The following is a 25,829-nucleotide window of genomic DNA, read 5'->3' as shown; positions in this document are numbered from 1 at the left end:
CGTAAACAAATGATGTCAGTCCAATAAATGTCCAAGTAGCCATTCTTATATGCAGTCATGAATGGGTTGACATTATTTGTACAATTATTACAGTATTGCAGTAGTCTGCATAACAGTAAATCTTGAATTTTTTTGTTTGAATAAAAATTCAAAATAGAAAGCAAGAGTAATATCAGAGGGGCCTGGAGACGTGACTGACGAACAAAGAAAATGTTATTTTAGAGCCAGGAATGTCTGCATTGTTCATTCTGGACCTTATTTTGAAATTGTCATATTTTTTAATTTTCATGAAATTGGCCAAATTGCAAATTTCTGACCACATTATTGGGTAGTTGAAATTGGTAAATGGGCAGTTTCTTGTACTCAGTCGATAGAAAAAATGGAGTTCTAAAGAAATAGCTATGAGTTTGGTTGACTGGAACAATGGAATTAGCCGAAAATAGGGCTCAAAGTGGGCGAAATTGCCGATTTGTAAATATCGCCAAGGTCGCTAACTTCGCGAGAGCGTAATTCTGCCAGTTTTCCATCAAATTTCGTTTTTTTTTGGTATCATTACAATCAGGAAAAGATTCTCTATCATTTCATAAGAAAAAATAATTTTTTTTTTTTTTAAATTTTGCGACACCAGGAGACACCTCAGGATTGGGGGTTGCGACAGTCAAGGGGTTAATGTTAGGTAAATGGACATGCATGCAACTAATGTGACATTTTGTGGCAACATTTCACTCTTCTGGAAGGCAAAACATTGCCACACTAAAATGCTACATGAGTTGCAGCTCTGTCCATTTACCTAACATTTTGTCAGTAGTTCTACCATTTTTAATAATTATTTTAATGTTTACTTAAGTTGCACAGCATCGGACACGGTACTACCACGAGGCACGGGAGGGACTGTACCGTGGACCACTCTTCATTATGACATACAACATCTTTACTCTTCCTCTCTCCTACATCAGTGTTATGCTTGCATCTGCTGTTGTTTATTTGTGAGTTTTGTTTAGTTTGCAATTTATTTGAAATGTGCTGCATGGGGCTGCTACTGGTACAACTGCACTATGGAACTTTTTAAAATTAAATCAAATCATTTATTTCTTTGTACAGTACAATGTGTAGTTTACGTGTAATAAAATACTGTCAAGCACAAAGAAAACCGCTAGAATGCATGAGCATTTCAGGCAGACTAATTCTAGTGTTTACACACTACTTAAAACTACACATAGGATTTTTTTTTTTCTCCTCCTTCCAACAAGTCGGCCGTCTCCCACCGAGGCAGGGTGACCCAAAAAGAAAGAAAATCCCCAAAAAGAAAATACTTTCATCATCATTCGACACTTTCACCTCACTCACACATAATCACTATTTTTGCAGAGGTGCCCAGAATACAACAGTTTAGAAGTATATACGTATAAAAATACACAATATATCCCCCCAAACTGCCAATATCCCAACCCCCTCCTTTAGAGTACAGGCATTGTACTTCCCATTTCCAGGACTCAAATCCAGTTGTATAAAATAAACAGTTTCCCTGAATCCCTTCACTAAATATTACCCTGCTCACACTCCAACGGCTCGTCTGGTCCCAAATACCATTCGTCCCCACTCACTCCTATCTAACACGCTCACGCACGCTTGCTGGAAGTCCAAACCCCTCGCCCACAACAACACCTTTACCCCCCCTCCCTCCAACCTTTTCGAGGACGACCCCCTACCCCGCCTTCCTTCCCCTACAGATTTATATGCTCTCCATGTCATTCTACTTTGATCCATTCTCTCTAAATGACCATAGGTTAAATGACATAGGATATAGATTGGTAAATTTTAATTATGTATTATTACAACAATGGGAGGTAGCAAAATTTATAATTAATAAAATTTATAGTACAGAGCAGAATATAATTATTATAACTTACATTAGTACAATACGTAATACAATTTTATGTGTGTATTTAATCTTTAAAATTGATTTAGTGAATAGTTAATTTGGATTTCTTGAGTATGTAGTTTCAAACTGGACCTATTTCAGGCATAGTGTAGTGTTGGTAGTAGACCGTCATTTAGCACAGTAGTTACATTCCTGAAAATGCCGTGTTAGGTAAAATTGTGTGAGATGAACTGAAGAACTTATGGGAAAAATAGGGTTACATTCCTGGGAGCCCCCAAAAAGCCAAACAACTATTTAGGCCTCCACATCTTACAAAAATAAAAGTGAATATGTAGTTGTAGTTCATTGTTGTGATGTATTTTGTTGCTTTTACTGCTTAAGACTACAAATTTAACAGAAATAATAGTATTTCTTACCTTAAATTGTGGATACTGGTGTTTGTGGATGATTGTGAAGAGAGTGGAGAGTTATGTTGTGGCCCTACTGGGCTGAGGTGGATGGTAGAGGTTCTGGTACTGAAGTCGATGGTTGCACTGGAGTGTCTAACTTTAAGTCGTTCAGTCAGTGAAGTCACTCAGTAAGTCATTCAGTAAGTCCATCAAAGTCATTCAGTAAGTCAGTCAAGTCATTCAGTAAGTCAGTCAGGTCACTCAGTAAGTCAGTCATTCAGTAAGTCATTCAGTCAGTCACACAAACTCATATTTACCTCTTTTTCTGTGTGCAAAGTAACACTTCATTATGGCTACAGGTTATCTCTTGTCTAATATCTTTGTTTCTTTGTTAATTCTAAGACTTCAGTGCTTATACCTTATCGTGCCACTTTCAGCAACACTGGTATGGCTACTGGGTGTCATGATTGCTTGGTAGATACAAGATATAGTAATTAAAATATAACACAATTCACAAACACAGCTGCCTTGTAGCAGAGAAAGACTGGACACACATGAATTGCGAATGCTGGGATGGTGGGGTGGTGTCTGGGAATGGCAGGAGATGGTGGGAGGGCTCCCCGGCTGCTCCACAAGGCGGCTGCTTGAGCAAAAGAGAATTTTATTTTTCCTTCCCACAAACTGAACCATGTTAAATTAATTATACGACATGTTGCATAAAATTGTGCCACATTTCTTCAATCATGCAATGCCCAAATTGTGTCAAATAAATTCGTGCTAAATGACGGTCTACTGTAGTTAAATTTGGGTGAGGAGGCGATTTTTTTTTTACTGTAGCCCTAAATTGAATGGCAGACGGGACCTTTTGCTGGTTCTGGCGATGAATTCCAGATCTTTGAGCCCTTTATGTGCATTGTATTTTTGCATAGGGTGAGACGGACATGAGGGATGTCAGTTTTATGCCTAGTGTTGTGCCTGCGTGTTCTCTTGTAGCTATCAAGGAGAAGTTTGAGAGGAGGGTTGATAATGGAGTTTAATGTTCTGTATATGTAATAGGCACAGTAATACGAGTCCATATTTTGTATACAGTGAACCCCTGACTTACAAAGCATTTCAGTGTAAAAAATTTCCCCCGACGTACGAACAAAAACTCGACTTACATCATTCGTCCCAAACATGTCCATGCATCCCTCTGGCCTGAGCACGCCTTAGCTGCCCTGCCTTCAGTTAGTGTGCCAATGTTTACAAGCCAGTGCAGTCATTCCCATGCATACATTCGGTACATTTTGTATTATTCCAGTGTTTTTAGTGCTTGTAACTGCTAAATAAGCCACCATGGGACCAAAGAAAGCTTCTAGTGCCAACCCTGTGGTAAAAAGGGTGAAAATTAATATAGAAATGAAGAAAGAGATAATCACAAAATATGAGTGGAGTGCGTGTCTCCGAGCTGGCCAGGTTGTACAACAAACTCCAGTCAACCATCGCTACTATCTGGGCCAACAAAAAGGCAATCAAGGAAGCTGTTGTTGCAAAAGGTGCAAGTATCTTTTCGAAACACAAAATGCAAGTACTCGAAGATGTCAAGAGACTGTTATTGGTGTGGATAAACGAAAAACAGATATCAGGAAATAGCATCTCTCAAGCGATCATATGTGAAAAGGCAAGGCAGTTGCATGATGATTTAATTAAAAAATATGCCTGCAACTAGTGGTGATGTGAGTGAATTTAAGGCCAGCAAAGGTTGGTTTGAGAGATTTAAGAATTGTAGTGGCATACACAGTGTGATAAGGCATGGTGAGACTGCCAGTTCGGACAAAAAAGCGGCTGAAAAATATGTGCAGGAACTCCAGGGGTACATAGAGGCTGAAGGATTGCAACCCCAACAAGTGCTTAATTGTGACGAAACAAGGCTGTTTTGGAAGAAAATGCCAAACAGGACCTACATTACACAGGAGGAAAAAGCACTCCCAGGACACAAGCCTATGAAGGACAGGGTTACTTTAATGTTGTGTAGAAATGCTAGTGGGGATTGCAGAGTGAAGCCTCTACTCATGTATCACTCTGAAACTCCCAGTGTGTTCAGGAAAAACAATGTCGTCAAGGCTAATTTGTGTGTGATGTGGAAGGCAAACAGTAAGGTATTGGTCACTAGGGACATTTTTTATGACTGGTTTTACCATGTGTATGGCCCCACTGTGAAAAATTACCTCCTGGAAAATAAATTGGACCTTAACCCTTTGACTGTCGCGGCCGTATATATACGTCTTACGAGGTACCGTGTTTGACATATATATACTCATAAATTCTAGTGGCTTCAAATCAAGCAGGAGAAAGCTGGTAGGCCCACATGTGAGAGAATGGGTCTGTGTGGTCAGTGTGCACCATATAAAAAAAATCCTGGAGCACGCAGTGCATAATGAGAAAAAAAAACTCCGACCGTTTTTTTTAATTAAAATGCCGACTTTGTCGTCTATTTTCGTATGGTATTTATTTACGTGTCAGCGGATGGGTCTATGAAAGATGAGGTGAATCATAGAATTGATGAGGGAAAAAGAGTGAGTGGTGCACTTAGGAGTCTGTGGAGACAAAGAACTTTGTCCTTGGAGGCAAAGAGGGGAATGTATGAGAGTATAGTTTTACCAACGCTCTTATATGGGTGTGAAGCGTGGGTGATGAATGTTGCAGCGAGGAGAAGGCTGGAGGCAGTGGAGATGTCATGTCTGAGGGCAATGTGTGGTGTGAATATAATGCAGAGAATTCGTAGTTTGGAAGTTAGGAGGAGGTGCGGGATTACCAAAACTGTTGTCCAGAGGGCTGAGGAAGGGTTGTTGAGGTGGTTCGGACATGTAGAGAGAATGGAGCGAAACAGAATGACTTCAAGAGTGTATCAGTCTGTAGTGGAAGGAAGGCGGGGTAGGGGTCGGCCTAGGAAGGGTTGGAGGGAGGGGGTAAAGGAGGTTTTGTGTGCGAGGGGCTTGGACTTCCAGCAGGCATGCGTGAGCGTGTTTGATAGGAGTGAATGGAGACAAATGGTTTTTAATACTTGACGTGCTGTTGGAGTGTGAGCAAAGTAACATTTATGAAGGGATTCAGGGAAACCGGCAGGCCGGACTTGAGTCCTGGAGATGGGAAGTACAGTGCCTGCACTCTGAAGGAGGGGTGTTAATGTTGCAGTTTAAAAACTGTAGTGTAAAGCACCCTTCTGGCAAGACAGTGATGGAGTGAATGATGGTGAAAGTTTTTCTTTTTCGGGCCACCCTGCCTTGGTGGGAATCGGCCGGTGTGATAATAATAAATATAATAATAATATTTATGGTTGTATTCTCGTTTTCTTGGTCTCATTTGATAGAATGGAAAACATATTATAGAAATAGAGGTGATTTTGATTGATTTTACTATAAAAAGAACCTAGAAATGGAGCTCAAAGTAGGGGAAATGTTTGATTTTTGCCAATGTTCAAAAGTAAACAAATGATGCCATTGTCCAATAAATGTCCAACTAGCCATTCTAATATGCAGTCATGAATGGGTTGATGTTATTTATACAATTATTACAGTATTGCAGTAGTCTGCATAATAGTAAGTCTTCTAGTTTTTGTTTGAATAAAAATTCAAAATAGAAAGCAAGAGTAATATCAGAGGGGCCTGGAGACATGACTGATGAACAAAGAAAATGTTATTTTAGAGCCAGGAATGTCTGCATTGTTCATTCTGGACCTTATTTTGAAATTGTCATATTTTTTAGTTTTTGTGAAATTGGCCAAATTGCAAATTTCTGATCACATTATTAGGTAGCTGGAATCGGTAAATGGGCAGTTTCTTGTACTCAATCGATAGAAAAAATGGAGTTCTAAAGAAATAGCTATAAGTTTGGGCAACTGGAACAATGGAATTAGCCGAAAATAGGGCTCAAAGTGGGTGAAATTGCCGATTTGTAAACAGCGCCTAGGTTGCTAACTTCGCGAGAGCATAATTCCGTCAGTTTTCCATCAAATTTCGTTTTTTGGTGTCATTACAATCGGGAAAAGATTCTCTTATCATTTCATAAGAAAAAATAATAATTTTTTTTTTTTAAATTTTGCGACACCAGGAGACACCTTAGGATTGGGGATTGTGACAGTCAAAGAGTTAAGTGCCTCCTGGTATTAGACAATGCTCCTGCTCATCCTTCAGACTTGCCAGAGTGAATTTCAGGGGAGTTGAGTTTTATCAAAGTGAAATTCTTGCCTCCTAATACCACTCCTCTCCTCCAGCCCATGGACCAGCAGGTCATTTCAAATTTAAAAAAACTGTACACCAAAGCAATGTTTCAGAAGTGCTTTGAAGTGACCTCAGACACTCAATTGACCCTAAGAGAGTTTTGGAAAGATCACTTTAGTATCCTCAGCTGTATAAACCTTGTAGGTAAGGCTTGGGAGGGAGTGACTAACAGGACCTTGAACTCTGCTTGGAGGAAATTGTGGCTAAAATGTGTAGAAGAGAGGGATTTTGAAGGGTTTGGAGCTAACCCTCAGGAGCCTATGCCGGTTGTGGAATCTATTGTGGCACTGGGGAAGTCCTTGGGGTTGGAGGTTAGTGGGGAGGATATGGAAGAGTTAGTGGAGGAGAACAATGAAGAACTAACCACTGATGAGCTACAAGAGCATCTGCAACAGCAAGAGATGACAACTGAGGAAATTGCTTCAGAGGAGGGGAGAGAGAACTGGAGGAAGATGCCTTCTTCAAAGATTAAGGAAACTTGTGCAAAGTGGGTTGACGTGCAAACCTTTATGGAAGAAAATCACCCTGACACAGCTATTACAAGCCATGCTGGTGACTTTTACAATGACAGTGTTGTGAACCACTTCAGGAAAATCTTAAAGGAACACGAGGTACAGAGCTTTATGGACAGATTTTTGGTGCGACAGAGGTCCAGTGACTCTTAAGTTGTTCTCAGTGACATTAAAAGAAGGGAAGTAACCCCAGAAAAAGACTTGCTACCTAAAGTAGTTATGGAAGGGGATTCCCCTTCCAAAAATTAACACGCTTTCATCTCCCCTCCTCCCATCTCGTCACACATCACTACAGCTTCAATAAAGGTAAGTGTCATTTATTCTTCATTTAGTACAGTATATTATGCATGTATCCTTCTTTTTGTGCATAGGAAAATGTTCATTTCATGTGTTAAATTTTTTTTTTTCATACTTTTGGGTGTCTGGAACAAATTAATTGGATTTCCATTATTTCTTATGGGGAAAATTAATTCGGCTTAGATAATTGCAATTATTGGTGTATCACTCAGAAACTCGATTGACTCTAAAAGAGTTTTGGAAGGATCACTTTAATATCCTCAATTGTGTAAACCTTATAGGTAAGGCTTGCGAGGGAGTGACTAAGAGGACCTTGAACTCTTCTTGGAAGAAACTGTAGCCAGAATGTGTAGACAAAAGGGATTTTGAAGGGTTTGAGGCTAACCCTGGGAATCGTATGCCAGTTGAGGAAACTATTGTGGCATTAGGGAAGTCCTTGGGGTTGAAGGTTAGTGGGGAGGATGTGGAAGAGTTGGTGGAGGAGGACAATGATGAACTAACCACTGATGAGCTGCTAGATCATCTTCAACAGCAATAGGCCAGACCTGAGGAAACTGCTTTGGAGGAGGGGATAGAGAAATTGAGGAAGTTGCCTACTTCACAGATTAAAGAAATGTGTACAATGTGGACAAAGGTGAAAACCTTTATGGATGACAATCACCCTCACACAGCTATTGCAAGCCGTACTGGTGACTATTACAATGACAGTGTTGTGAACCACTAGAAAAGTCATAAAGGAACGAGAGGAACAGGCCTCTATGGACAGATATGTTGTGCGACAGAAGTCCAGTGACTCTCAAGCTGGTCCTAGTGGCATTTAAAGAAGAAGGGAAGTAACCCCAGAAAAGGACTTGCTACCTCAAGTCCTAATGGAAGGGGATTCCCCTTCTAAACAATAAGTTCGACACTCTCCCCTCCTCCCATCCCATCAATCATCACCAGATCTTCATTAAAGGTAAGTGTCATGTATTCTATTGTTAGTAGAGTACTACAAACTGTGCATGTCTTCTTCAGTTTGTGTGCATTAAACTTAATATTTCATGTGGTAAATTGTTTTTTTCATACTTTTGGGTGTCTTGCACGGATTAATTTGATTTCCATTATTTCTTATGGGAAAAATTAATTCGCCTTTCGATAATTTTGGCATACGATGAGCTCTCAGGAACGGATTAATATTGTATACTGGGGGACCACTGTATTAAGTAAGTTCAAACTCTTGAAGAGAGGAGGGGTGTGTTGTGTGGCACAGGAATGGGTGATCATCTGCACTGCAGCTTTTTGTTGGGTTATTAATGGTTTAAGGTGATTAGTTGTAGTAGATACCCATGCACAAATATCATAGGTGAGATAAGGGTTAATTAGAGAGTGATATAATGTAATTAGTGCTGTTTGGGGTACATACTACTGTATCTTAGAAAGAATGCCTACTGTTTTGGAGACCTTCTTGGCTGTATGTTGGGTGTAGGTTTGAAAGTTAAGGTTACACTCAAGGTGAAGACCTAAAAATTTTCCCATTGTGTTTCTTGTAATGGGGGAACCATTGATCAGTTAAGCTGGATATTTGAAGCTCTGTTTCCAAACAGCATGTAGGTTTTGTCTATGTTGAGAGTGAGTTTGTTGGTCATCATCCACATAAATATTTTTAGTACAGTCAAACCTCAGTTTTCGTATACCCCAGTTTTTGTAGGATTCGTTTTTCGACCACTTTTTTCGTTGAAAATTTGTCCCAGTTTTCGTATATCCACTTGGTTTTTGTAGAGTTGAAAATGGTCTGTACTAAACGCGTCCGTGTGACTCGGCCACTCAAGCGCCCACACAAAGCATCCCATGTGTTCATGACTTAGTCTGCCTTTGTTTCTCGTTGAATGAGCATCACCCTGAGCATTCATCCGAAACATTTCACAATAATCCATTGTTATTTTGTGCTTGTTTATTGAGTGCAACTGCTAAATAAGCCACCATGGGGCCAAAGAAAGTTCCAAGTGCCAGCCCTTTGATTAAGAAGGCGAAAAACACGATAAAATTCAAGAAAGAACTCATAGCAGAGTACGAAAGTGGTGTACGCGTGTCCGATCTTGCTAGGATGTACGGGAAGTCTGCATTACAGTGGACCCCCGCATAACGATGGCATCACATAGCGATTATTTCGCATACCGCTTACTTTAATTGCAAAAATTTTGCCTCACATACCGCTTAAAAACCCGCTTACCGATTTTCGTCCGAGACACGTCCAATGTGCGGCCTGAGCCACGCTCACATGTTCCGCCGGTGGCATTGTTTACCAGCCAGCCTCCGCGGTAACATCCAAGCATACAATCGGAATATTTCGTATTATTACAGTGTTTTCGGTGCTTTTTCTGGAAAATAAGTGACCATGGGCCCCAAGAAAGCTTCTAGTGCCAACCCTACAGCAATAAGGGTGAGAATTACAATAGAGATGAAGAAAAAGATCATTGATAAGTATGAAAGTGGAGTGCATGTCTCCGAGCTGGCCAGGTTGTATAATAAACCCCAATCAACCATCGCTACTATTGGTGGTACAGCTGCTGCTGCTGCTGCACTGTCAGCTGCTGTTGCTGCTGCACTGTCAGCTGCTGCTGCTGCTGTAGCACCGTTGTTGGTGTGGCTTATTGAGAATACCAAGAAACAATTAACCCCAGAGGATTTGCTACCCAGGATAACCCAAAAAAGTCAGTGTCATCGAAGACTGTCTAACTTATTTCCATTGGGGTCCTTAATCTTGTCTCCCAGGATGCAACCCACACAAGTCGACTAACACCCAGGTGAACAGGGAAAAATGCCTGGAACTAGTGCTCATATTGGTGAATTTAAAGCCAGCAAAGGTTGGTTTGAGAGATTTAAGAATCGTAGTGGCATACACAGTGTGATAAGGCCTGTTCTGGAAGAAAATGCCAAACAGGACCTACAGTACTCAGGAGGAAAAGGCACTCCCAGGACACAGTGTCTCATCAGTCATTGCTGCATCTTCAATAAAGGTAAGTGTCATTTATTCTTCATTTAGTAGACTAGTACATGCACAATATATATTGTGCATGTACTACTCTACTATTGTGCATGTATCCTTCTCTTTGTGTGTGGGAAAATGTATATTTCATGTGGTAAAATTTTTTTTTTTCATACTTTTGGGTGTCTTGCACGGATTAATTTGATTTCCATTATTTCTTATGGGGAAAATTCATTCACATAGCGATTATTTCGCATAACAATTACCCCTCTTGCATGGATTAAAATCGTTAACTGGGGGTCCACTGTAGTTCCATCCTGGTGAAGAAAAAAGAAATCAAAGAAGCTGATGTTGCGAAAGGGGGTAAATGTGCTAACAAAACAGAGATCGCAAACAATTGAAGATGTTGAGAAGCTGTTGTTGGTGTGGATCAATGAAAAGCAGTTGGTGGGAGATAGTGTTTTGGAGGTGATAATTTGCGAAAAGGCAAGGCAATTGCATGTGGATCTCGCAAAGGAATTGCTTGGAATGAGTGCTGCTGTTAGTGAATTTGAGGCCAGCAGAGGCTGGTTCAACAAATTGAAGTAGTGAACTGGCATACACAGTGTGGTAAGGCATGGCGAGGCTGCAGGTTTAGACAAATGTGGGGCCGAATAATTCGTTGATGAATTCAAGGAGTACGTAGAGGCTTAAGGATTTCTTCCCAACAAGTCTTCAGTTGTGACAAAGCAGGCCGCTTTTGGAAGAAAATACCAAAGAGGACCTACATCATGCAGGAGGAAAAGGCACTGCCAGGACACAAGCCTATGAAGGATAGGCTAACACTTTTGTTTTATGGTAATGCTAATGGAGATTTCAAAGTGAAGCCTTTACTGGTGTAATACTCGGAAAATCCCTGAGTGTTCAAGAAAAACAGTGTCATCAAGAGTAAATTGTATGTGATGTGGAAGGCTAACAATAAGGCATGGGTCACGAGGAAAATGTTCATGGACTGGGTCAGTGAAGTGTTTGGCCTGAGTGTGAAGAAATACCTCCTGGAAAATCAATTGCCACTCAAGTGCCTCCTGGTAATGGATAATGCTCCTGCTCATCCTCCAGACTTTGAAGACCAATTGTTTGAAGGAGTTTAGTTTCATCACAGTGAAGTTCTTGCCCCCTAATACCACTCCTCTCATCCAGCCCATGGACCAGCAGGCCATTTCAGACTTCAAAAAACTCTACACCAAAGCACTTTTTCAAAGGTGCTTTGAAGTGACTTCGGACACTGAATTGACCCTAAGAGAGTTCAATATCCTTGATTGCATAAGCCTTATAGATAAGGCTTGGCAGGGAGTGACTTCCAGGATGATGAACTCTGCTTGGAGAAAACTGTGACCAGAATGTGTCCTTGAAGGATTTTGAAGGGCTTGAAGTTGACCCTGTTGACCCTATGCCTATTGTAGAATCTATTGTGTCTTTGGGAAAATCCTTGGGGTTGGATGTGAGTGGCCAGGATGTGGAAGAGTTGGTGGATGACCACAGGGAAGAGCTAACCGCTGAAGAGCTGCAAGGCCTTCAACTGGAACAGCAACAGACCCCAGCTGAGAAAATTGCTTAAGAGAGAGGGGAGAATGTACCTTATTAAGTGATTAAGGATATGTGTGCAAAGTGGAGTGAGTTGCAAAGTTTTGTGAAGAAATATCACCCTAACAAAGCTGTTGCAAGCCATATCTGACAATGGCAATGCCTTGTCCCATTTTAGGCAAATCTTAAAGAGATGGTTTCTGGCATTTCTCTAAGATCTGCCTAAAATCTCTGGATAGATTTTCTGTGTGACAGGGGTACAGTGACTCTCAAGCTGGTCCTAGTGCCAGTAAAAGACAAAGAAGGGAAGTAACCCCAGATAGGGCCTTGATATCTGAAGTCCTTATGGAAAGGGATTTCCCTTCCAAACAATAACCTCTCCTCCTCCCTCTCCCCTCCTTGCCATCTTCCATATGCCAACACAAGTCTTCAATAAAGGTAAAAGTGTAGTTAAATGTTCATTTATCCATTTCATTAGTCATTTATATTTATTTCTCATTGTTTTCTGTATGTAAAACTATAGTTATTCTCTATAAAATGTACTTTTTGTTAATATTTTTGGGTGTCTGGAACAGATTAATTGGATTCCCATTATTTCTTATGGGAAATATTGCTTCAGTTTTTGTACAATTCAGTTTTCATCAGACTTTTAAAACAGAAAAATTACGAAAACCGATGTTCCACTGTAGTTCGTCATTAACAGTGCTGCTAAGCATAGTCCGGTTTGAGTGGGAGAAGACATAAGTGGTGTCATCTGCGAATAGAATTGGTTTAAGGAGACGAGATGCGTTGGGGAGATTATTGATGAAAATAAGAGAGCAGAGGGCTACGGACACTGTCCTGTGGCACTCCAACGGTTACAGGCTGATTAGTCAAGGTTACACCGTTAGTGGAGACATACTGTTGTCTGTTGCTAAGATAAGATTTTAGGCATTCAAGGAATGTCCTCTGACCATATAACATTTAGTTTATGGTGCAAGATATTGTGATCCACTGTATCAAATGCTTCCCACAGGTCTATGAAAAGCCCCAAAGGAAATTAATTTTTTCAAGTGCTTCTTAGAGCAGTGCAAGCATTTGTATAATTTCATTATTCATACTTTTCAGCCTAAACCAAAACTGGCAGGGGTGCAGTGTGTTGTGAGGTATTAGGTAGGAGTAAACTCATGTATTACTTTTTTTGAAGATTTTAGATAAGGGAAAGTTTGATATAGGCCTATAGTTATTCACTTCAGTTGGATCACCACCTTTGAGGATAGGAGTAACCCTTGCTGTCTTTAGGGTGGATGGGAAGGTTGAAAATTCTACTGATATGTTAAACAGAGTTGCAATAATGGGTAACAACTTTGAATACTGTAGGGCCCTGCTTTACGGCGTTCCGCTAATACGGCCATTTAAAACTCTATATACGGCTCCCCCACCTGATTTTTTAATACGGTCACCATGCCCCACCCAAGTTGTTTACATTCTATGCGAGATCTGTAAGCACTATGGATCAAGGGTGTTCACCTTATGGCGATTTCCGCTTTATGGCGGTAGCCTGGAACCTAACCTGCTGTATAAATGGAGCCCCACTGTATAAGCAAGCACAACCTCATACTTATTGCTTTATATGAACTATCAAATAAACCTTATGGCATTCTTTTCAAAAAATGACACTAACTCTGAGTGCAGTATGGGGAAAAAAATAAAAAGTTAGGACTCAGGTACACATCCAAGCCTGCCTCATCTTTATTATTGCTGACAGTAAAAATAGCAGCAGATCAAGTTGAAGTCAATACTACAGGAATTGGGCATAATTTCAGTCACTTTTCCCAGTGACTGCATTTACCCGTTCATTTCTTTGGTCCATACCATATTGGAAGACTGTGCCACTGGACTTCACAACCCATTCAATTCAATTCAATTCAATTCAGAGTTTATTCTCTATAAGGATTACAATGCTGAGTTTACAGAATTTGGTTATTGTGTGGTTTACATGTAGTAAAATAATAATTACAGAGTGTACCACTAGAACACCTAGCATGGCTAGGCATTTCGGGCAGACGTAGATTAAATCTTAAGTTTAAAATATTACAAAATTATGAGGTAAGTTGGTATTATGGCTAAGTGACTAAATACTAGTTTGTGAGTTTAGCAATGTGAATGCTTTTGTTTTGGCACTATACGTAGTTTCAGTATTGGAGTATCACAGGCCAACTTATGACTAGTTAAGATTCATTATTTTGAGATTGAGATTGATATTTCTGTTTATGGTCAAATGGGTGAGTGAGTGTAAGTGCGAACCACCAGGTGGTATTCGTATAATTAGTTGACAGGGTGTATCAGGGAGATAAGATGTTTTCTGATGGTAGTTTTGAAGGTGATGAATGTGTCTGTAGTTTTAGAATTTTCAGGTAGGGTGTTCCAGATTTTAGGGCCTTTGACATACATTGAATTTTTGTAAAGGTTTAGTCGGACACGGGAAATGTCATAGAGATGTTTGTGTCTGGTGTTGTGCCTGTGGATTCTGTCACAACTATCAAGAAAGCGTTTTAGTTTGCGGCACGTAGTATCGTATCTTGGAGAGGATCCCAACCATTTTGGATACTTTTTTGGTTATGTGTTGGATATGGGTACTGAAGTTTAGGTTGTTGTCGAGGTATAGGCCTAGGAATTTGCCCTCATTATGCCTGGCAATTAGAGTGTTGTCGATCTTAATGTTAATTTGCGCATCTCCTGCTCTGCTACCAAACATAATGTAGTAGGTTTTGTCAGCGTTAAGCGTAAGTTTATTGGCTGTCATCCAAGTCGATATTTTGATCAGCTCCTCATTAACAATGGTGTTGAGGGTGGCAAGATTAGGGTGAGAGATGACACAAGTCGTGTCGTCAGCAAAGAGAATGGGTTCAGGTGTTGAGATACATTTGGAAGATCATTGATGTATATGAGGAAGAGCAGGGGACCAAGGACACTTCCCTGCGGAACTCCAGTATCAAGTGGCTGTGTTGTTGATGCTGTGTCTTTAATGGTGACATACTGATACCTATTAGTAAGGTAAGATTTGAAATATCCAAGCGCATGGCCTCTTATACCATAATGGTCAAGTTTGTGAAGTAGGATGCCGTGGTCTACTGTGTCAAAAGCTTTTCTTAGGTCAATAAAAATTCCTAGTGGATATTCCGTATTTTCCATATTGATGAACCCACCAATGTTCCCTGTATGCTTTGCAAATTTACATAATAGTGAGTGCCACCCAGTGGCAGCTCGTCAAAAGTTCTTACAGTGAAGAATGGGGGGACTGCAGCTCCTCGCTGCCAGACGTAACGCTAGTAATACTTATACTATCATACTCGTTTCAACACAAAAATTAAAAATTTGCTTATAAATACACTGAAAACAACATACAACAGATTTTTCCTGTAATATGTTTGTCAGTTGCAAATTATTTTAGCGTAAAGTTGATGAAGTCATGCATCTGGCAGTGAGCATCTGGGGGACTGCAGTGGGCAGCAGCTCTGCAGCTCCTGTGGGTGAGCCGCCACTGCTGCCACCCCTCAGCAACTAGACCATACAAAATTCATGTGCTCAAGGTTTACTCCCAGCAGTATCTTGAGCATAGTTTGCCCAAAATGCTGTATATACTGTGGGCTTGAAAGTCATTGCATATCTATAATTTTTTTTTTTTTAATGAACCGGCCATATTCCTCTGAGGTAGGGTGACCTAAAAAGAAAAATGAAAATTTTCTTTTCAAATTTAGTAATTTATACAGGAGAAGGGGTTATAAAATAATTTCTTATATAGCCCAAAGGTGATTTACCCCCTGCAGTGGAAAACTAACAGTGGTCCTTCCTATTCAAAAACTGGGTACCTAGATGAATTTAATTTAGCTAGACCACTGTCCTCAAGAGAAATTTCTTGATGCCAGTGAGGGGCATTCAGCTATCATTACCCTGTAAAGTGCACTGAAGTAGGTAATTCAGTCAGTTTTACACAAAATTTAAAAAGTTCTAACTTAAAAATGGAGTTCAAAATAAACACTGTAGATATTCCAGGTACTAAAGCAGTGTTTCCTCTGTTAATTAATCACGTCCTCTGTTAATCACGTCTGTTCATTAATCACGTCCTCTGCTCATTAATCGTGTCCCCAGCCCTCTTCTATATTACAGTTGACCCTTATTTTGAATTCGTCACAAAAAAATCAAAGATTTACCCTATTTCTCAGATAATATATTGAGGAATGGTTGGTTATAATTGAAACAGAATTGGTAAAAACTTATAAAACACTGGGAGGGGGTATATAGGGGGTGCCCTACCCACCATCAGGAAAATGATAAAAATTTGAACATTTCCTCTACTTTGATCCTCATTTCAAGCTACTTCCAGTTCTGAGACTAACCAAAATTATCTGTTTCAGTAGTATGTCTTCTATTCTACCAAATGATACCAAGGAACAAGCAATAAACCAATAAAAACCATTGTAGAAAATACACCAATGTTGCTATTTTCAGTGAAACACAAGGTCAGAGTTTTACTTTGCCTATCATGCACTGTGCAAGGCAAGATTTTTTTTATACTATGCACACTTGCTGCACACTCATTTTCTTGTGTCTAGGCCAAAATTTACCCCACACAGTTTGAGGGAGTCAAGTTCAAAATGTAGGTCTACATAATGACCCTGGCATCAATAACATGTATGAGACAGTGAAATGGTTGAACTTGTTTTACAAGTAGTTTTTTCCCTTAGTTTTGTCAACTGTATGCCATATAGTTGTTCCTTTGTTTGGGTTTATTTATCAATTGTTATTTTATCTTAATGTGAGTAAATGTTATTTCAAGTGATGTATGTGTTTTATATTTTTGTTTCTACCTTAAACTAGAGGTGCTATTGTTTTTTCTTTGTGCATTGTATGAGTGCAGCCCAAAACACTGACTACTCTGTTTGTATACTGTAACTTTGATTAAAAGTAAGTTTATTTAGGCAAAAGTACACACAAGTATAATTATCATACATAGTGTAGATTACCTAGGATAACCCAAAAAATTTAGTTGTTTCCATTGGGGTCCTTACCAATCTTCAGTTGTTTACCATGAATTATTTTACTTTCACACTCAAGTTTTTCCTTTAGTTTTTTTTTTTTTTTTTTTTTTTTTTTTTTTTGCATTTCACCTTCCTAACACATTTGTCATGTTTATGCTTTTTTGTGTATCTCAGTATCATCTTTACTTGTTTCTTTTGGTGCATGTTTTGTTGTTGTACAAGATGACATTAAAAAGTTTAACATTTCCTCATGCACATAGTAATAATAATATGAGGGTTCATGGGAAATAATAAAGTACAGTGGACCCCCGCATAACGATTACCTCCGAATGCGACCAATTATGTAAGTGTATTTATGTAAGTGCGTTTGTACGTGTATGTTTGGGGGTCTGAAATGGACTAATCTACTTCACAATATTCCTTATGGGAATAAATTCGGTCAGTTCTGGCACCTGAACATACTTATGGAGTGAAAAAATATCGTTAACCGGGGGTCCACTGTACATTATTGAATAATTAAGGTTACAGTCTCCAAAACATCCTTTCTAAGATAAGAACACAAAAATGTAAGAAAGAAGGAACATTGTAGCAGGCCTACTGGGCCATGCGAGGCAGGTCCAAGTCACCTCTTGGCTTAACCCTTTGACTTTTGGTCATATATATACTATGTCTTATGAGCCAGTGTTTGACATATTTATACTCCAAAATTCTAGTGGCTTCAAATCAAGTGGGAGAAAGCTGGCAGGCCCACATGTGAGAGAATGGGTCTGTGTGGTCAGTGTGCACAGTATAAAAAAAATCTTGCAGCACGCAGTGCATAATGAGAAAAAAAAGCCTCTGACCGTGTTTTTGGAGGTGTATTTTCGTACATCTTGACATATCACATAGGTTATTATACTGTGTATCTCTTATGTTCTTATGTATTTATGGTTGTATTCTTGTTTTCTTGGTCTCATTTGATAGAATGAAAGACATATTTAGATTGGTTTCACGATGAAAAGGACCTTGAAATTGATCTCAAATTAGCGGAAATGTTCGATTTTTGCTGATGTTCAAGAGTAAACAAATGACGTCATTCTCCAGTAAGTGTCCAGTTAGCCATTTTGATACACTGTCATGAATGGGTTGACATTATTTATACAATTATTGCAATAATGCAGTAGTCTTCATAACAGTAAATCATCTATTTTATGTGTGAATAAAAATTTAAAATAGAAAGCAAGAGTAATATAAGAGTGGCCTGGAGACATGACTGATGAACAGAGAAAATGTTATTTTAGTGCTAGGAATGTCTGCATTGTTCATTCTGGACCCTGTTTTGAAATTGGCATCTTTTTTAATTGGCCATATTGCCAATTTCTGACCACTTTATTGGGTAGTTGAAATCAGTAAATGAGCGATTTCTTGTACTCAGTCGATAGAACAAATGGAGTTTTAAAGAAATAGCTATTGAGTTTGGTTGACTGGAACAATGGAATTGGCCAAAAATAGGGCTCAAAGTGGGCGAAATCACCAATGCTTAAACATCGCCGAGATTGATAACTTTGCGAGAGTGTAATTCTCTAAGTTTTCCATCAGATTTAGTACTTTTGGTGTCATTAACATTGGGAAAAGATTATCATTTCATAAGAAATTTTTTTTTTTTTGTTTTTTTTTCGAAAATTTTGTGACACACTCTAGGATTTGAGGTCACGACAGTCAAAGGGTTAAACCAATGACCCACCTAGTCAGGTCAGGTCACATCCACTTAAGGAAGGAGCACAGTGTCAGACCTATTAGCACAAGCTAGTCAGGTTCGACTCACACCCACCCACACCCCACTCAAGGCTATAAATTATTCCACACTGACAGGGTCAACAGGAAAGGTGGTGGAGTAGCGATGTATGTCAGAGACAATTTAAATTGTTGTGTTAGACAAGATATTAAATTAGAAGCGTCAGCCACTGAATCTGTTTGGTTACAGCTTCTCGAGGGCCGAGAAAAACTAATTTTGGGTGTGATTTACAGGGCCCCAAATCTTGATAGGGAGTGCAGTAAACTTCTATGGGACGAAATTCGTAAGGCATCTACATACGAAAATGTTGTGCTAATGGGAGATTTCAACTATAGACAGATTGACTGGAGCAATTTGACAGGAAATTTAGAGTCAGGTGACTTTCTTGATACGATCCAGGATTGTTTTTTAAAACAGTTTGTGACAGAGCCAACTAGGGGAAATAACCTCCTTGACTTGGTTCTTGCCAGTAGGGAAACACTAATTAATAATCTTGAGGTTAATGATGAGCTTGGGGAAAGTGATCACAAATCACTCAGTTTTAATATATCATGGAATTCCCCTAATAATGGCAATCAAGTCTCCGTCCCTGACTTTCGCTTGGCTGATTTCATAGGACTGAAAAATTACTTAGGTGGACTGAACTGGAATGACCTGACTAAGGGTCAGGTAGGTGGTGATGGTTGCCGATATGATGCTTTCCAGGGCATAGTTCTAGCTGCTCAGTCAAATTATGTTCCAAATAGGGAAATCAGATCAAACAAAAATGATCCTAAATGGATGAACAATAGATTAAAATATCTGATTGGTCAAAAGAGAGGCATATATAGGCAAATCAAAAGAGGAGAGGGGCAATTGAGAAATCGATATATTCAGTTAAAGAGAGAAATAAAAAAGGGAATTAGAAAAGCAAAAAGAGATTATGAGGTTAAAGTTGCAAGAGAATCGAAGACTAACCCAAAAGGATTCTTTCAGGTATACAGAAGTAAGATCAGGGACAAGATAGGCCCACTCAAAAGTTCCTCGGGTCAGCTCACTGACAGTGATAAGGAAATGTGTAGAATTTTTAACACATACTTCCTCTCAGTTTTTACACAGGAGGATACCAGCGATATTCCAGTAATGATAAATTATGTAGAACAGGACGATAATAAACTGTGTACTATTAGGGTCACAAGTGACATGGTCCTTAGGCAAATAGATAAATTAAAACCTAACAAATCCCCAGGCCCTGATGAACTGTATGCAAGGGTTCTAAAGGAATGTAAAGAGGAGCTTAGCACACCTTTGGCTAATCTTTTCAACATATCACTACAAACTGGCATGGTGCCAGATAAGTGGAAAATGGCAAATGTGATACCTATTTTCAAAACAGGTGACAGGTCCTTAGCTTCGAACTATAGACCAATAAGCCTAACCTCCATAGTGGGAAAATTTATGGAATCAATAATTGCCGAGGCAGTTCGTAGCCACCTTGAAAAGCATAAATTAATCAACGAATCTCAGCATGGTTTTACAAAGGGGCGTTCCTGCCTTACGAATTTATTAACTTTTTTCACTAAGGTATTTGAGGAGGTAGATCATGGTAATGAATATGATATTGTGTATATGGACTTCAGTAAGGCTTTTGACAGGGTCCCACATCAGAGACTATTGAGGAAAATTAAAGCACATGGAATAGGAGGAGAAATTTTTTCCTGGATAGAGGCATGGTTGACAAATAGGCAGCAGAGAGTTTGCATAAATGGGGAGAAATCAGAGTGGGGAAGTGTCACGAGCGGTGTTCCACAGGGGTCAGTGTTGGGCCCCCTGCTGTTCACAATCTACATAAACGACATAGATGAGGGCATAAAGAGCGACATCGGCAAGTTTGCCGATGACACCAAAATAGGCCGTCGAATTCATTCTGACGAGGACATTCGAGCACTCCAGGAAGATTTGAATAGACTGATGCAGTGGTCGGAGAAGTGGCAGATGCAGTTTAATATAGACAAATGCAAAGTTCTAAATGTTGGACAGGACAATAACCATGCCACATATAAACTAAATAATGTAGATCTTAATATTACGGATTGCGAAAAAGATTTAGGAGTTCTGGTTAGCAGTAATCTGAAACCAAGACAACAGTGCATAAGTGTTCGCAATAAAGCTAATAGAATCCTTGGCTTCATATCAAGAAGCATAAATAATAGGAGTCCTCAGGTTGTTCTTCAACTCTATACATCCTTGGTTAGGCCTCATTTAGATTATGCTGCACAGTTTTGGTCACCTTATTACAGAATGGATATAAATTCTCTGGAAAATGTACAAAGGAGGATGACAAAGTTGATCCCATGTATCAGAAACCTTCCCTATGAGGATAGACTAAGGGCCCTGAATCTGCACTCTCTAGAAAGACGTAGAATTAGGGGGGATATGATTGAGGTGTATAAATGGAAGACAGGAATAAATAAAGGGGATGTAAATAGTGTGCTGAAAATATCTAGCCTAGACAGGACTCGCAGCAATGGTTTTAAGTTGGAAAAATTCAGATTCAGGAAGGATATAGGAAAGTACTGGTTTGGTAATAGAGTTGTGGATGAGTGGAACAAACTCCCAAGTACCGTTATAGAGGCCAGAACGTTGTGTAGCTTTAAAAATAGGTTGGATAAATACATGAGTGGATGTGGGTGGGTGTGAGTTAGACCTGATAGCTTGTGCTACCAGGTCGGTTGCCGTGTTCCTCCCTTAAGTCAATGTGACCTGACCTGACTAGGTTGGGTGCATTGGCTTAAGCCGGTAGGAGACTTGGACCTGCCTCGCATGGGCCAGTAGGCCTTCTGCAGTGTTCCTTCGTTCTTATGTTCTTATGTTCTTATGTTCTTATCCAACTTATTTTTAAAACTATACGATGTCTTAGCTTCTATGATGGTACTTGGAGTTCCACTCATCCACAACTCTATTACTAAACCAGTGCTTCCCTATACCCTTCCTGAATTTGATTTTTTCCTGCTTAAAACCATTGCTATGAGTCCCATCTTGGCTAGATATTTTTAGCATGCTATTTACATTCTCTTTATTTATTCCTGTTTCCCATTTATACACCTCAGCCATATCCCCCCTAATTCTATGCCTTTCTAGAGAGTGCAGATTCAGGGCCCTCAGTCTATCCTTATAGGGAAGATTTCTGATACATGGGATCAATTTTGTTATCCTCTTTTGTACAATATAAAGTTGAAGAACAACCTGAGGACTCCTGTTATTTATGTTCCTTGATATGAAGCCAAGGATTCTGTTCACTTTATTGCAAACACTTAGGCACTATTGTCTTGGTTTTAGATTACTGCTAACCAGAACTCCCAAATCCTTTTCGCAATCAGTAATATTAAGATTACATTATTTAGTTTATATATGCTACTTCTACTTACACTTAGGTCACACTACACATACATGGACACGTTTATTTATACACACTCATCTGAGTTTTCTTTGATTTTATCTTAATAGTTCTTGGTCTTATTACTTTTCCTTTTATATCCATGGGGAAGTGGAATAAGAATCTTTCCTCCGTAAGCCATGCGTGTTGTAAAAGTCAACTAAAATGCCGGGAACAATGGGCTAGTAACCCCTTTTCCTGTAAAGATTACTAAAAAGAATAAGAAGAAGAAAATTGTCAAAGTGGGAAGTCTGAATGTGCGTGGATGTTGTGCAAATGATAAGAAAGAGATGATTGTGGATGTTATGAATGAGAAGAAACTGGATGTCCTGGCTTTAAGTGAAACAAAGCTGAAGGGGGTGGGAGAGTTTCAATGGAGAGGAATAAATGGGATTAGGTCAGGGGTTTCAAATAGAGTTAGAGCTAAAGAAGGAGTAGCAATAATGTTGAAGGATAAGCTATGGCAGGAAAAGAGGGACTACAAATGTATAAATTCAAGGATTATGTGGAGTAAAATAAAGATTGGATGTGAAAAGTGGGTTATAGTAAGCGTGTATGCACCTGGAGAAGAGAGAAGTGTAGAGGAGAGAGAGAGATTCTGGGAAATGTTGAGTGAATGCGTGGGGAGTTTTGAATCAAGTGTGAGAGTAATGGTGGTTGGGGATTTCAATGCTAAAGTGGGTAAAAATGTTATGGAGGGAGTAGTAGGTAATTTTGGGGTGCCAGGGGTAAATGTAAATGGGGAGCCTTTAATTGAGCTATGTGTAGAAAGAAATTTGGTAATAAGTAATACATATTTTATGAAAAAGAGGATAAATAAATATACAAGGTATGATGTAGCACGTAATGAAAGTAGTTTGTTAGATTATGTATTGGTGGATAAAAGGTTGATGGGTAGGCTCCAGGATGTACATGTTTATAGAGGGGCAACTGATATATCGGATCATTATTTAGTTGTAGCTACAGTTAGAGTAAGAGGTAGATGGGAAAAGAGGAAGGTGGCAACAACAAGTAAGAGGGAGGTGAAAGTGTATAAACTAAGGGAGGAGGAAGTTCGGGCGAGATATAAGCGACTATTGGCAGAAAGGTGGGCTAGTGCAAAGATGAGTAGTGGGGGGGTTGAAGAGGGTTGGAATAGTTTTAAAAATGCAGTATTAGAATGTGGGGCAGAAGTTTGTGGTTATAGGAGGGTGGGGGCAGGAGGAAAGAGGAGTGATTGGTGGAATGATGAAGTAAAGGGTGTGATAAAAGAGAAAAAGGTAGCTTACGAGAGGTTTTTACAAAGCAGAAGTGTTATAAGAAGAGCAGAGTATATGGAGAGTAAAAGAAAGGTGAAGAGAGTGGTGAGAGAGTGGTGAGAGAGTGCAAAAGGAGAGCAGATGAAAGAGTGGGAGAGGCACTGTCAAGAAATTTTAATGAAAATAAGAAAAAATTTTGGAGTGAGTTAAACAAGTTAAGAAAGCCTAGGGAAAGTATGGATTTGTCAGTTAAAAACAGAGTAGGGGAGTTAGTAGATGGGGAGAGGGAGGTATTAGGTAGATGGCAAGAATATTTTGAGGAACTTTTAAATGTTAAGGAAGAAAGGGAGGCGGTAATTTCATGCACTGGCCAGGGAGGTATACCATCTTTTAGGAGTGAAGAAGAGCAGACTGTAAGTGTGGTGGAGGTACGTGAGGCATTACGTAGAATGAAAGGGGGTAAAGCAGCTGGAACTGATGGGATCATGACAGAAATGTTAAAAGCAGGGGGGGATATAGTGTTGGAGTGGTTGGTACTTATGTTTAATAAATGTATGAAAGAGGGGAAGGTACCTAGGGATTGGCGGAGAGCATGTATAGTCCCTTTATATAAAGGGAAAGTAGGCCTTAGACAAGGATGTGTGATGTCACCGTGGTTGTTTAATATATTTATAGATGGGGTTGTAAGAGAAGTAAATGCGAGGGTCTTGGCAAGAGGCGTGGAGTTAAAAGATAAAGAATCACACACAAAGTGGGAGTTGTCACAGCTGCTCTTTGCTGATGACACTGTGCTCTTGGGTGATTCTGAAGAGAAGCTGCAGAGATTGGTGGATGAATTTGGTAGGGTGTGCAAAAGAAGAAAATTAAAGGTGAATACAGGAAAGAGTAAGGTTATGAGGATAACAAAAAGATTAGGTGATGAAAGATTGAATATCAGATTGGAGGGAGAGAGTATGGAGGAGGTGAACGTATTCAGATATTTGGGAGTGGACGTGTCAGCGGATGGGTCTATGAAAGATGAGGTGAATCATAGAATTGATGAGGGAAAAAGAGTGAGTGGTGCACTTAGGAGTCTGTGGAGACAAAGAACTTTGTCCTTGGAGGCAAAGAGGGGAATGTATGAGAGTATAGTTTTACCAACGCTCTTATATGGGTGTGAAGCGTGGGTGATGAATGTTGCAGCGAGGAGAAGGCTGGAGGCAGTGGAGATGTCATGTCTGAGGGCAATGTGTGGTGTGAATATAATGCAGAGAATTCGTAGTTTGGAAGTTAGGAGGAGGTGCGGGATTACCAAAACTGTTGTCCAGAGGGCTGAGGAAGGGTTGTTGAGGTGGTTCGGACATGTAGAGAGAATGGAGCGAAACAGAATGACTTCAAGAGTGTATCAGTCTGTAGTGGAAGGAAGGCGGGGTAGGGGTCGGCCTAGGAAGGGGTGGAGGGAGGGGGTAAAGGAGGTTTTGTGTGCGAGGGGCTTGGACTTCCAGCAGGCATGCGTGAGCGTGTTTGATAGGAGTGAATGGAGACAAATGGTTTTTAATACTTGACGTGCTGTTAGAGTGTGAGCAAAGTAACATTTATGAAGGGATTCAGGGAAACCGGCAGGCCGGACTTGAGTCCTGGAGATGGGAAGTACAGTGCCTGCACTCTGAAGGAGGGGTGTTAATGTTGCAGTTTAAAAACTGTAGTGTAAAGCACCCTTCTGGCAAGACAGTGATGGAGTGAATGATGGTGAAAGTTTTTCTTTTTCGGGCCACCCTGCCTTGGTGGGAATCGGCCAGTGTGATAATAAAAAAAAATAATAAAAAAAAAAGGGGACAAAAGAGATTGTAAAAATTATAGAGGAATAAGTTTACTGAGTATACCAGGAAAAGTATACGGTAGGGTTATAATTGAAAGAATTAGAGGTAAGACAGAATGTAGAATTGCGGACGAACAAGGAGGTTTCAGAGTGGGTAGGGGATGTGTAGATCAAGTGTTTACATTGAAGCATATATGTGAAAAGTATTTAGATAAAGGTAGGGAAGTTTTTATTGCATTTATGGATTTAGAAAAGGCATATGAGAGAGTGGATAGAGGAGCAATGTGGCAGATGTTGCAAGTATATGGAATAGGTGGTAAGTTACTAAATGCTGTAAAGAGCTTTTATGAGGATAGTGAGGCTCAGGTTAGGGTGTGTAGAAAAGAGGGAGAATACTTCCCGGTAAAAGTAGGTCTTAGACAGGGATGTGTAATGTCACCATGGTTGTTTAATATATTTATAGATGGGGTTGTAAAAGAAGTAAATGCTAGGGTGTTCGGGAGAGGGGTGGGATTAAATTATGGGGAATCAAATTCAAAATGGGAATTGACACAGTTACTTTTTGCTGATGATACTGTGCTTATGGGAGATTCTAAAGAAAAATTGCAAAGGTTAGTGGATGAGTTTGAGAATGTGTGTAAAGGTAGAAAGTTGAAAGTGAACATAGAAAAGAGTAAGGTGATGAGGGTATCAAATGATTTAGATAAAGAAAAATT

The 25,829-nt window shown here is 39.7% G+C and overlaps 1 protein-coding gene across 6 annotated transcripts in view; it reads left to right on the top strand.

Moving 5' to 3' along the window:
- The window catches only part of LOC128697880 (ATP-binding cassette sub-family G member 5), a 130,941-nt gene that overhangs the window by 86,942 nt on the left and 18,170 nt on the right, over positions 1-25,829 (top strand). For all 6 annotated transcript variants that reach the window (XM_053789876.2, XM_053789874.2, XM_070099533.1 and 3 more), the window contains one exon: positions 848-986. In XM_053789876.2, the coding sequence (XP_053645851.1) occupies positions 848-986 (139 nt within the window). The remainder of the gene's footprint in view (positions 1-847; positions 987-25,829) is intronic.

This window comes from Cherax quadricarinatus, chromosome 68, assembly GCF_038502225.1.
Source record: "Cherax quadricarinatus isolate ZL_2023a chromosome 68, ASM3850222v1, whole genome shotgun sequence".
NCBI lineage: Eukaryota > Metazoa > Arthropoda > Malacostraca > Decapoda > Parastacidae > Cherax > Cherax quadricarinatus.
This window is presented reverse-complemented; position numbering and strand designations above follow the sequence as displayed.